Source organism: Gorilla gorilla, chromosome 10 (assembly GCF_029281585.2).
Source record: "Gorilla gorilla gorilla isolate KB3781 chromosome 10, NHGRI_mGorGor1-v2.1_pri, whole genome shotgun sequence".
In the NCBI taxonomy this organism is placed as follows: Eukaryota; Metazoa; Chordata; class Mammalia; order Primates; family Hominidae; genus Gorilla; species Gorilla gorilla.
Genome location: NC_073234.2, coordinates 111,959,013 through 111,973,081, shown reverse-complemented (window position 1 = coordinate 111,973,081; position 14,069 = coordinate 111,959,013). Strand labels below are relative to the sequence as shown.

General features: G+C 41.3%; 1 protein-coding gene across 1 annotated transcript in view; it reads right to left on the bottom strand.

Moving 5' to 3' along the window:
* CFAP54 (cilia and flagella associated protein 54) overlaps positions 1-14,069 on the bottom strand; it is a 372,948-nt gene that overhangs the window by 317,542 nt on the left and 41,337 nt on the right. The window contains exons 10-13 of the mRNA XM_055357441.2: positions 5,643-5,824; positions 5,390-5,555; positions 3,954-4,039; positions 1,169-1,303 (exon numbers count right to left, since the gene is read on the bottom strand). Coding sequence (XP_055213416.1) covers positions 1,169-1,303; positions 3,954-4,039; positions 5,390-5,555; positions 5,643-5,824 — 569 coding nt within the window. The remainder of the gene's footprint in view (positions 1-1,168; positions 1,304-3,953; positions 4,040-5,389; positions 5,556-5,642; positions 5,825-14,069) is intronic.

Genomic DNA, 14,069 nt, shown 5'->3' with positions numbered 1-14,069 from the left:
TTTTTGAGACAGAGTTTCACTCTGTTGCCCAGGCTAGAGTGCAGTGGTGTGATCTCGGCTCACTGCAACCTCCACCTCCTGGGTTCAAGCAATCCTCCTGCCTCAGCCTCCTGAGTAGCTGGGACTACAGGCACACACCACCATGTCCAGCTAATTTTTGTATTTTTAGTAGAGACGGGGTTTCACCATGTTGACCAGGCTGGTCTCAAACTCCTGACCTCGGGTGATCCACCTGCCTCAGCCTCCCAGAGTTCTGGGATTACAGGTGTCAGCCCCTGTGCCTGGCCCATACTATATTTATTCTTCACTTAAAAGCTTGAAGCCAGGCGCAGGGGCTCACATTTGTAATCCCAGCACTTTGAGAGACCAAAGCAGGTAGATCACGAGGTCAGGAGTTCAAGACTAGCCTGGCCAAGATGGTGAAAACCCATCTCTACTAAAAATACAAAAATTAGCCGGCCGTGGTGGTGGATGCCCGTAATCGCAGCTACTCCAGAAGCTGAGGCAGGAGAATCACTTGAACCCGGCAGGCAGAGGTTGCAGTTAGCCAATGCACTCCAGCCTGAGTGACAGAGCAAGACTCCATCTCAAAAAAAAAAAAAAAACCTGAAAAGGCCAGGCGTGGTGGCTCATGCCTATAATAATCCAAACACTTTGGGAGGCTGAGATGAGCAGATTGCTTGAACCTGGGAGTTTGTGACCAGCCTGGGCAACGTGGTAAAACCCCATCTCTACAAAAAATAAAACAAAATTGCGGGGCATGGTGGTGTATGCCTGTAGTCCCAGCTACTAGGGAGGCTGAGCTTTGGAGGATCACTTGAGCCCAGGAGGCAGAGGTTGCAGTGAGCCAAGATCACAGTACCATACTACTCCAGCCTCCAGGACAGAGCAAGACTCTGCCAAAAAAAAAAAAAAAAAAAAAAAAAAAAGGCCTGAAACACCTCTTCGCTCCTCACAACAAACAAAATTAGAACAGGAGTGCAGGGAACACACATTAAAAGAAAGGGTCACTCAGCACTAGAAAGAATATCTTCTTTATATATGTATATATGCAAATGAAAGTCATTAACCAGGTGAAAAATAGGAAAAATTTAGATTTGAAATGTGTATGGCAACTTGAATAAGCAATAGCAAAAAAAACACGTGAAAGGGAATGCAAAAGGAATACTTTGTTAGTACTGATTTTCTGGGTGAATTTTGCATAGTCATTTCTGGATATATTGAGCCGCTGAATTCCTAATTTGCATTTCTGCCATAGGAACATTATCGTGTCCACAACAATTTCTTTATCAGGTTGAACATCCTAAAAACAAAAGTGAGAAGGTAAATGAGTAGGAATAATAAAATACATGTATATAACATTTACTGTGTGCTGAGAAACACTCTAAGAGCTTTACAAATACTAACATGTCGAATCGTCATAATGACCCTATGAGAGGAGTCCTAGTATGATCCTCCCCATTTTACAGAGGAGCAAACTGAAACACAAGGAGATTAAGTGATTTTCCCCAACATGAAATGACTAAAGAGTGGCAGATGGGAGGGATTCAAACCTAAGTAGTCTAGCTCCAGAGTCCTCACTCTTTTTTTTTTGAAACAGGGCCTCACTCTGTCACTCAGGCTGGAGTGCAGTGGCAAGATCTCGGCTCGCAATCTCACCTCCACATCCCAGCAGGTTCAAGTGATTCTCATGCCTCAGCTTCCCAAGTAGCTAGGAATACAGGTGCACACCACCACACCCAGCTCATTTTTGTATTTTTAGTAGATATGGAGTTTCACCATGTTGGCCAGGCTGGTCTCGAACTCCTGGCCTCAAGTGATCCACCTGCCTTGCCATCCCAAAGTGCTGGGATTACAGTGTGAGCCACCGTGACCCACCTAGATCCATCACTCTTAATGAATGCTCTATGCTCTTCTGACTCTCTAAAAAGAAAATTCCCAAACATTTTTAGGCAAGTCTGCAAACCAATTACTCCCACCCGACTGTGAAATTTACATATACTTTTCTCTTTTTAAAATTCTTGCATTAAAATAATAAGGAATTGGACAGGCGCAGTGGCTCAGACCTATAATCCCAGCACTTTGGGAGGCCAAGGCGTGTGGATCACCTGAGGTCAGGAGTTCAAGACCAGCCTGGCAAACATGGCGAAACCCTATCTCTACTAAAAATATAAAAAGTAGCTGGGCATGGTGTCGTGTGCCTGTAGTCCCAGCTACTTGGGAGGCTGAGCCACAAGAATCGCTTGAACCCGGGAGAAAGAGGTTGTGGTGAGCCAAAATTGCACCACTGTACTCCAGCTTGGCAACAGAGCAAGACTCTGTCTCAAAAATAATAATAATAAGGAATTGGAGCAGGAGGAGATGAACTAGTAACTAGAGAAGCAATGGGGAGTTGGGAAAGTGTAAAGACAAGAAGGAAAGGGAAAAGCTGAACAGAACCTCACACTGGGTGTCAACTGATGAGCCAGAATGAGTATGTTTTCTCTCATCCAAGTTACTTGCCTTTGCAAAAGAAAATTATTATTCATTATAGCTAAACTAGAAAAATGAGTTTATGATTAAAATATACCAAACCTGGAGCTCTCTGAGGCTGCTCTAAGACCTAATTTGCATATGTAGCACCTTCCTGCAATGTTTGGGAATACGACAGATATCAATAAATGTTTATTGAATTGAATTGAATTGAACTAAGACATATATCATTTTAGCAAAACAGATAAATGAGGGCCAGGCACAGTGGCTCACACACCTGTAATCCCAGCACATTGGGAGGCTGAGGTGGGCGGATCATCTGAGGTCAGGATTTCGAGACCAGCCTGTCCAACATGGGGAAACCCATCTCTACTAAAAATACAAAAACTAGCCAAACATGGTGGCACACACCTGTAATCCCAGCTACTAGGAAGGCTGAGGCAGAAAAATCACTTGAAACTGGGAGGCAGAGGTTGGAGTGAGCTGAGATCACACCACTGCACTCCAGCATGGGTGACAGAGTGAGACTCTGTCTCAAAAAAAAAAGAAAAAGAAAAAGAAAAAGAAAAACAGATAAAGGAAAGTTCCCTACCTTTTTAAGCCTTGATCGCTATTTTTTTGGTTAGCTCTCCCACTGTAATAATTTATTTACTGCCAAAATTAAATTGTGCTTCACTTACCTGGGCAAAAGTTAATACAGTGCTCTATAACTGTGGTTTACATACTTTTTAAAAATGACAATATAACCAAATTTTCAAATGAAATTTCATCAGAATCCCAGTGTTATATACAAAAGTAACAAAAACAGATTAGGAAGCTACTACTTAAAGCTGGGCTTCTCCATTATCCTCAGCAAACTAACACAGGAACAGAAAACCAAACACCACATTCTCTTGTAAGTAGGAGGTGCAGCAAACCACCACCGCACATGTTTACTTATGTAACAAACCTGCATGTCCTGCACATGTACTCCGGAACTTAAAATAAAAATTAAAAACAAATAAATTAATTTAAAAAACAAAACAAAGTTAGGTTTCTGAGGATCCCTGAAATTTGTTTAATAACCATTGCTATATTATAATAGTTTTACCTGAACACTGGTACCCTCTTATAGGTCATTTTAAAGTACTGGCCATTGTGTGCAAAGTGACTTCCAATAATAACAAGGCTTTGTACTCATGGACTGAAAGCAGTATTTCATTAAACATATTAACTCTTCCTAAAAACCACTGCCTCATTTCCTTCATTATTAGAAACACAGCCTGAGAATTTCCCAAAAAGGAAGACACTCAAAATGACAACAATAATAAAAAGAAACTTAAAACTACAAGTCAGAATCTAACTTAATCCTATATTCTAATGATTAAACAAAATAAAATTTTAGCAAGGCATAATTCTTGTGATACTTTAAATTCGGCCTTAAGTTAGGCACAAAAACCTCCTTCCACACTAATAAAAATTATTTAAAATAGCTATTTCACCTGGGGAGCAGTGCAGACACAGACATACAAGGTTGCTGCCAAATGGAAAATATCCTCTGAATATCCACAAGTCTTCAAACAAGTATCTAAGTTCATAAAGTAGAGGAAAATGAAACAAAAAAATCACTTACAAAATTTCAAATAGAAAAGGCACAGAAACACAAATATGCTAAAAAAAATGACACAAATGATAGGCGGGCAAATATCATGTTAATAAGACAAATTAAATACTTCTATATGAAAACTAATCTTGGCTGGGCGCAGTGGCTTATGCCTGTCATCCCAGCACTTTGGGAGGCTGAGGCAGACGGATCACTTGAGGTCAGGAGTTTGAGACCAGCCTGGCTAACATGGTGAAACCCTGTCTCTACTAAAAACATAAAAATTAGCTGGGCATGGTGGCAAGTCACTGTAATCCTACCTACTCGGGAGGCTGAGGCAGGAGAACCCAGGAGGCAGAAGTTACACTGAGCCAAGATCGTGCCACTGCACTTCAGCCTGGGCAACAGAGTGAGACTGTGACTCAAAATAAATAAATAAATAAACACACACACACACACACACACACACACACACACACACACTGTGACTCAAAAAAATAAATAAATAAATAAACACACACACACACACACACACACACACACACACACAGAGAAAACAAAACTAATCTTAGTGGCTCTAATCCAATTAAAATAGACCATTATCATAAATCCAACATTCCAACATTTGTATGCTATGTCCAAAAAGAAACTGAAGAGGCTTATAATATTAAAATGCACATAAAATATGGTAGTTGAAAGAAAAATAATAAAAATATTGATTCAGAAATCACTAGAAGACATATATATCATTACTTGGTACAAATTACTTACTGCAACTGATAAGCCATGCAGTGTCTTAAGAACATGGCAAAACATTAAAAACCTGGAATTAAATAGTTCTCTTTGGTGTAAAAAGCAGACACGGCAGGTTTTCAACTATACACACAATAACTTTTAGGATTTGAAAAGTCCTAGAATGGCAAACACTGCAGGCTGGAAAGAGACAGGAGATTACCAAACCTTCCCTTCCTAACATGAACTGATGACTTTGTCCTCTGATTCACTGCCTTACGGGCCTCCCTCTTATCCAACTAAGCCGGAAGGTAAATAGAAACTCATTCCCCTACTCAAAACTGTCACTCAGAATATAATCTAGCATCCTTACAAAGCCCAGGAACTACATCATCTAGCGCCTAGCTACTTCTCTAACCTTGTCACCTACCACACTCGGTCACACATACCCCCATGCCATTCCTGCAATCACCAAACACACTCTTGTCTCAGGGCCTTTGTACCTCTTGCTCCCTCCGCCTTCAACGTTCTTTCTCTCACCATATCTATAAAAGAGCATATTTCGTCAAACTAAATTTTTTGAACAAACAAATAAATACTTACCATGAACAGCAATTTTTTTTAAATAAATTTGAGCTGACTGTCCTTCTTTATAGTTTTCCAAAGGAAAGATCAAACCTTTGTTTCTCTTCACGTTGATTAGTGGTTCCATTGCAATCAGAAGAGTTAAATCCTTCTCTGCTTTCTTTGACTCTGGATCATCCTGCCTCTTGGGGAAGTATATCCCACACGTTAATTAGTAATTGGATGTCATTTTAACAAAAAAAAACCAGGAGGATAATTTTGCATATATTACCTGGAGAAAATAAATAAGATGTACAGCAGAAGATTCAAATAAACTCCACTCCTCATAGGTAAAAGCTAATTTTATAAATTTCACAGCAGCATCCACAGAAATAACATCTTTTCTTCCTATCATAAGTTCCAGAAGAGATGTTTTTGGAAAATCAAGCATTCCATCTGCACCAATATTTGACACTAGGAAAAGAAGAAGAGAGTTTTGAATATCACTCATGCAAATAAATATTTATTAAATATTCACTATAGACACTTTCAGGCACCAGGAAAACACAATCCCTGCTTTCATAAGATTTACGTTCTAGTGGGGGAAACAAGAAATCTTAGTGGGCAAATACAGGGTGGTGCTTTGGGGACAAATAGGAAGGGCATCCAACACAGATGTGAGGAAAGAGGGCAGTTAGGGAAGGATACTCAGGGGAAAGAGAATGGAATCTCAAACACAAAATGAGCAAGAGTTCCTAGATACAGGTTGGAAACTTGGGAAAGAGATCTAAAATGGGGATAGAGCTTTTAGAGTTATCATTATACATCCGCAGTAAATAGTAGATTCAGCCATGGATCATGTTGCCTTGCACAGAATAATAAGAAACACCAACATTTAAGAGAAGAGCAGAGGGAATAAAGGCTGCAAAGGTGAGTGTTTAGAAAGAAAGGAGTACTCAACAGTAACACATACATACAGAAAGTAAAGAAGAAAAGGACTAGCCAGGCTTATTGGCGTGCACCTATAGTCTCTGTTACTCAGAAGGCTGAAGCAGGAGGATAACTTGAGCTCAGGAGTTTGAGTCCAGCCTGAGAAATATAGCAAGACCCTGACTCTCAAAAAAAAAAAAAAGAAAGAAAAGAAAAGAAAAGTAACTGAAAGTAACTGAAAGTGACCCCTGGATTGAGCAATAAGGTTGTCCATGACATTCTTAGTAGAGTGCTAGAGTCTGCCCACTGTATAAGTAGAAAGAAAATACTTAGGAACAATGAAAACAGACAATAGCGTCAATAAATCTGGCTGTACCAAGAAGAAGACCTATAGGGAGGAAGCTGAAAGAAAACATGGAGGCCCAGTCACAGTGGCTTACGTCTGTAATCCCAGCACTTTGGGAGGCCAAGGCAGGTGGATGACTTGAGCCCAGGAGTTCGAGACCAGCCTGGGCAACATGGAGTAACCCCAACTCTACAAAAAATACAAAAATTAGCCAGGTATGGTGGCACATGCCTGTATTCACAGCTACTCAGGAGGCTGAGGTAGGAGGATCACTAGAGCCCAGGAGGTCCAGGTTACAGTGAAGAATGATCGCACCATTGCACTCCAGCCTGGGTGACAGAGTGAGACCCTGTCTCAAAAAAAAAAAGGACATGGTATAATGGGACCACTTGGACACTTGGAGGGATTAGGCTTAAAGACACAAAGAGAAACATCCCCTCTCCTCCATTTAAATGAGAGATAGTGGGAAAGGATCAATATGCATGAGGGTAAATTTGGGGGTTTGGGTGAAGAAAGTCAAGGAAATTCTTATCTAAAACTTGTATTTTTCTTAGGAAGAGAAGTGCCCAAACTACGGCACCAGAAATTCCCTGCATTCAGATGGGCATTCGCATACACATGTGCACCCACATGTGTGCACACACACACACACTAAACTCAGCTAAAGGCATAGGAGCTAACTCTAGGCTTTTCTCCCTCCTCTCAGGTGGACACTGAGGCCAAGTCAGCTAATTGTTCCAAGAAGGAAAGCTCATGGGAAAAGAAAATTAAAAGCAAAAACATCTTGAAAGAAAAACCACAAATGAAGCATCCTTTACCACAAGAAGCAGGAAAATGGAAAAGCACAAACAAGAATTTAAGTGAAAGTGTTCTCTCAGAAAAATAAAAGAGGATATTAGAAACATGAGGCAAGAACAACTGCTGTGAAAAAAGAACCAAGTGGATTCAAGGTATAAAGTATATCATCATCGATGGCCGGGTGCGATGGCTCATGCCTGTAATCCCAGCACCTTGGGAGGCCAAGGCAGGCAGATCACCTGGGGTCAGGAGTTTGAGACCAGCCTGGCCAACATGGTGGAACCCCATCTCTACTAAAAATACAAAAAATTGGCCCGGCGTGGTGGTGCACACCTGTAGTCCCAAGTACTCGGGAGGCTGAGGCAGGAGAATCGTTTGAACCCGGGAGGCAGAGGCTGCAGTGAGCTGAGATGGTGCCACTGCACTCCAGCCCAGGCAACAGAGCAAGACTCTGTCTCAAACAAACAAACAAACAACAAAAATAACAAAAAAGTATATCATTGTTGAAACAAATAATTAAATAGGTAAACAGAAGAGTAGAACAGAGAGAATCAAAGATCAAATTCGTGACCTGAAAAATCAGATAGAGGAAGCTTCCCAGAATGCAACAGAATAAAGACATGAAAAGAATAAAATAAATAAGACATGGAGGGAGGAGCCAAGATGGCCGAATAGGAACAGCTCCGGTCTACAGCTCCCAGCCTGAGCGACGCAGAAGACGGTGATTTCTGCATTTCCATCTGAGGTAATGGGTTCATCTCACTAGGGAGTGCCAGACAGTGGGCGCAGGTCAGTGGGTGTGCGCACCATGCACGAGCCAAAGCAGGGCGAGGCATTGCCTCACTTGGGAAGCGCAAGGGGTCAGGGGGTTCCCTTTCCGAGTCAAAGAAAGGGGTGACGGACGGCACCTGAAAAATCGGGTCACTCCCACCCAAATACTGCACTTTTCCGATGGGCTTAAAAAACGGCGCACCACGAGATTATATCCCGCACCTGGCTCGGAGGGTCCTACACCCACAGAGTCTCGCTGATTGCTAGCACAGCAGTCTGAGATCAAACTGCAAGGCGGCAGCAAGGCTGGGGGAGGGGCGCCCACCATTGCCCAGGCTTGCTTAGGTAAACAAAGTAGCCCGGAAGCTGGAACTGGGTGGAGCCCACCACAGCTCAAGGAGGCCTGCCTGCCTCTGTAGGCTCCACCTCTGGGGGCAGGGCACAGACAAACAAAAAGACAGCAGTAACCTCTGCAGACTTAAATGTCCCTGTCTGACAGCTTTGAAGAGAGCAGTGGTTCTCCCAGCACACAGCTGGAGATCTGAGAACGGGCAGACTGCCTCCTCAAGTGGGTCCCTGACCCCTGACCCCCGAGCAGCCTAACTGGGAGGCACCCCCCAGCAGGGGCACACTGACACCTCACACGGCAGGGTATTCCAACAGACCTGCAGCTGAGGGTCCTGTCTGTTAGAAGGAAAACTAACAAACAGAAAGGACATCCACACCAACAACCCATCTGTACATCACCACCATCAAAGACCAAAAGTAGATAAAACCACAAAGATGGGGAAAAAACAGAGCAGAAAAACTGGAAACTCTAAAACGCAGAGTGCCTCTCCTCCTCCAAAGGAACACAGTTCCTCACCAGCAACGGAACAAACCTGGATGGAGAATGACTTTGACGAGCTGAGAGAAGAAGGCTTCAGACGATCAAATTACTCTGAGCTACGGGAGGACATTCAAACCAAAGGCAAAGAAGTTGAAAACTTTGAAAAAAATTTAGAAGAATGTATAACTAGAATAACCAATACAGAGAAGTGCTTAAAGGAGTTGATGGAGCTGAAAACCAAGGCTCGAGAACTACGTGAAGAATGCAGAAGCCTCAGGAGCCGATGCGATCAACGGGAAGAAAGGGTATCAGCGATGGAAGATGAAATGAATGAAATGAAGCGAGAAGGGAAGTTTAGAGAAAAAAGAATAAAAAGAAATGAGCAAAGCCTCCAAGAAATATGGGACTATGTGAAAAGACCAAATCTACATCTGATTGGTGTACCTGAAGGTGATGGGGAGAATGGAACCAAGTTGGAAAACACTCTGCAGGATATTATCCAGGAGAACTTCCCCAATCTAGCAAGGCAGGCCAACGTTCAGATTCAGGGAATACAGAGAATGCCACAAAGATACTCCTCGAGAAGAGCAACTCCAAAACACATAATTGTCAGATTCACCAAAGTTGAAATGAAGGAAAAAATGTTAAGGGCAGCCAGAGAGAAAGTCGGGTTACCCACAAAGGGAAGCCCATCAGACTAACAGCGGATCTCTCGGCAGAAACCCTACAAGCCAGAAGAGAGTGGGGGCCAATATTCAACATTCTTAAAGAAAAGAATTTTCAACTCAGAATTTCATATCCAGCCAAACTAAGCTTCATAAGTGAAGGAGAAATAAAATACTTTACAGACAAGCAAATGCTGAGAGATTTTGTCACCACCAGGCCTGCCCTAAAAGAGCTCCTGAAGGAAGCGCTAAACATGGAAAGGAACAACCGGTACCAGCTGCTGCAAAATAATGCCAAAATGTAAAGACCATCAAGACTAGGAAGAAACTGCATCAACTAACGAGCAAAATAACCAGCTAGCATCATAATGACAGGATCAAATTCACACATAACAATATTAACTTTAAATGTAAATGGACTAAATGCTCCAATTAAAAGACACAGACTGGCAAATTGGATAAAGAGTCAAGACCCATCAGTGTGCTGTATTCAGGAAACCCATCTCACGTGCAGAGACACACATAGGCTCAAAATAAAAGGATGGAGGAAGATCTACCAAGCAAATGGAAAACAAAAAAAGGCAGGGGTTGCAATCCTAGTCTCTGATGAAACAGACTTTAAACCAACAAAGATCAAAAGAGATAAAGAAGGCCATTACATAATGGTAAAGGGATCAATTCAACAAGAAGAGCTAACTATCCTAAATATATATGCACCCAATACAGGAGCACCAAGATTCATCAAGCAAGTCCTGAGTGACCTACAAAGATACTTAGACTCCCACACATTAATAATGGGAGACTTTAACACCCCACTGTCAACATTAGACAGATCAACGAGACAGAAAGTCAACAAGGATACCCAGGAATTGAACTCAGCTCTGCACCAAGCAGACCTAATAGACATCTACAGAACTCTCCACCCCAAATCAACAGAATATACATTTTTTTCAGCACCACACCACACCTATTCCAAAATTGACCACATACTTGGAAGTAAAGCTCTCCCCAGCAAATGTAAAAGAACAGAAATTATAACAAACTGTCTCTCAGACCACAGTGCAATCAAACTAGAACTCAGGATTAAGAATCTCACTCAAAACCGTTCAACTACATGGAAACTGAACAACCTGCTCCTGAATGACTACTGGGTACATAACGAAATGAAGGCAGAAATAAAGATGTTCTTTGAAACCAACGAGAACAAAGACACAACATACCAGAATCTCTGGGACGCATTCAAAGCAGTGTGTAGAGGGAAATTTATAGCACTAAATGCCCACAAGAGAAAGCAGGAAAGATCCAAAATTGACACCCTAACATCACAATTAAAAGAACTAGAAAAGTAAGAGCAAACACATTCAAAAGCTAGCAGAAGGCAAGAAATAACTAAAATCAGAGCAGAACTGAAGGAAATAGAGATACAAAAAACCCTTCAAAAAATTAATGAATCCAGGAGCTGGTTTTTTGAAAGGATCAACAAAATTGATAGACCGCTAGCAAGACTAATAAAGAAAAAAAGAGAGAAGAATCAAATAGACACAATAAAAAATGATAAAGGGGATATCACCACCGATCCCACAGAAATACAAACCACCATCAGAGAATACTACAAACACCTCTATGCAAATAAACTAGAAAATCTAGAAGAAATGGATAAATTCCTCAACACATACACTCTCCCAAGACTAAACCAGGAAGAAGTTGAATCTCTGAATAGACCAATAACAGGAGCTGAAATTGTGGCAATAATCAATAGCTTACCAACCAAAAAGAGTCCAGGACCAGATGGATTCACAGCCGAATTCTACCAGAGGTACAAGGAGGAACTGGTACCATTCCTTCTGAAACTATTCCCATCAATAGAAAAAGAGGGAATCCTCCCTAACTCTTTTTATGAGGCCAGCATCATTCTGATACCAAAGCCAGGCAGAGACACAACCAAAAAAGAGAATTTTAGACCAATATCCTTGATGAACATTGATGCAAAAATCCTCAATAAAATACTGGCAAAACGAATCCAGCAGCACATCAAAAAGCTTATTCACCATGATCAAGTGGGCTTCATCCCTGGGATGCAAGGCTGGTTCAATATACGCAAATCAATAAATGTAATCCAGCATATAAACAGAGCCAAAGACAAAAAACCACATGATTATCTCAATAGATGCAGAAAAAGCCTTTGACAAAATTCAACAACGCTTCATGCTAAAAACTCAATAAATTAGATATTGATGGGACGTATTTCAAAATAATAAAAGCTATCTATGACAAACCCACAGCCAATATCATACTGAATAGGCAAAAACTGGAAGCATTCCCTTTGAAAACTGGCACAAGACAGGGATGCCCTCTCTCACCACTCCTATTCAATATAGTGTTGGAAGTTCTGGCCAGGGCAATCAGGCAGGAGAAGGAAATAAAAGGTATTCAATTAGGAAAAGAGGAAGTCATTTAAATTGTCCCTGTTTGCAGATGACATGATTGTATATCTAGAAAACCCCATTGTCTCAGCCCAAAATCTCCTTAAGCTGATAAGCAACTTCAGCAAAGTCTCAGGATACAAAATCTATGTACAAAAATCACAAGCATTCTTATACACCAACAACAGACAAACAGAGAGCCAAATCATGAGTGAACTCCCATTCACAATTGCTTCAAAGAGAATAAAATACCTAGTAATCCAACTTACAAGGGATGTGAAGGACCTCTTCAAGGAGAACTACAAACCACTGCTCAAGGAAATAAAAGAGGATACAAACAAATGGAAGAACATTCCATGCTCATGGGTAGGAAGAATCAATATCGTGAAAATGGCCATACTGCCAAGGTAATTTACAGATTCAATGCCATCCCCACCAAGCTACCAATGACTTTCTTCACAGAATTGGAAAAAACTACTTTAAAGTTCATATGGAACCAAAAAAGAGCCTGCATCGCCAAGGCAATCCTAAGCCAAAAGAACAAAGCTGGAGGCATCACACTACCTGACTTCAAACCATACTACAAGGCTACAGTAACCAAAACAGCATGGTACTGGTACCAAAACAGAGATATAGATCAATGGAACAGAACAGAGCCCTCAGAAATAACGCCGCATATCTACAACTATCTGATCTTTGACAAACCTGAGAAAAACAAGTAATGGGGAAAGGATTCCCTATTTAATAAATGGTGCTGGGAAAAGTGGCTAGCCATATGTAGAAAGCTGAAACTGGATCCCTTCCTTACACCTTATACAAAAATCAATTCAAGATGGATTAAAGACTTAAACGTTAGACCTAAAACCATAAAAACCCTAGAAGAAAACCTAGGCATTACCATTCAGGACATAGGCATGGGCAAGGACTTCATGTCTAAAACAACAAAAGCAATGGCAACAAAAGACAAAATTGACAAATGGGATCTAATTAAACTAAAGAGCTTCTGCACAGCAAAAGAAACTACCATCAGAGTGAACAGGCAACCTACAAAATGGGAGAAAATTTTCACAACCTACTCATCTGACAAAGGGCTAATATCCAGAATCTACAATGAACTCAAACAAATTTACAAGAAAAAAACAAACAACCCCATCAAAAAGTGGGCGAAGGACATGAACAGACGCTTCTCAAAAGAAGACATTTATGCAGCCAAAAAACACATGAAAAAATGCTCATCATCACTGGCCATCAGAGAAATGCAAATCAAAACCACAATGAGATACCATCTCACACCAGTTAGAATGGCAATCATTAAGAAGTCAGGAAACAACAGGTGCTGGAGAGGATGTGGAGAAATAGGAACACTTTTACACTGTTGGTGGGACTGTAAACTAGTTCAACCATTGTGGAAGTCAGTGTGGCGATTCCTTAGGGATCTAGAACTGGAAATACCATTTGACCCAGCCATCCTATTACTGGGTATATACCCAAAGGACTATAAATCATGCTGCTATAAAGACACATGCACACGTATGTTTATTGTGGCACTATTCACAATAGCAAAGACTTGGAACCAACCCAAATGTCCAACAATGATAGACTGGATTAAGAAAATGCGGCACATATACACCATGGAATACTATGCAGCCATAAAAAATGATGAGTTCATGTCCTTTTTAGGGACATGGATGAAATTGGATATCATCATTCTCAGTAAACTATCGCAAGAACAAAAAAACCAAACACTGCATATTCTCACTCATAGGTGGGAATTGAACAATGAGATCACATGGACACAGGAAGGGGATCACATGGACTGTTGTGGGGTGGGGGGAGGGGTGAGGGATAGCACTGGGAGATATACCTAATGCTAGATGACGAGTTAGTGGGTGCAGCGCACCAGCATGGCACATGTATACATATGTAACTAACCTGCACAATGTGCACATGTACCCTA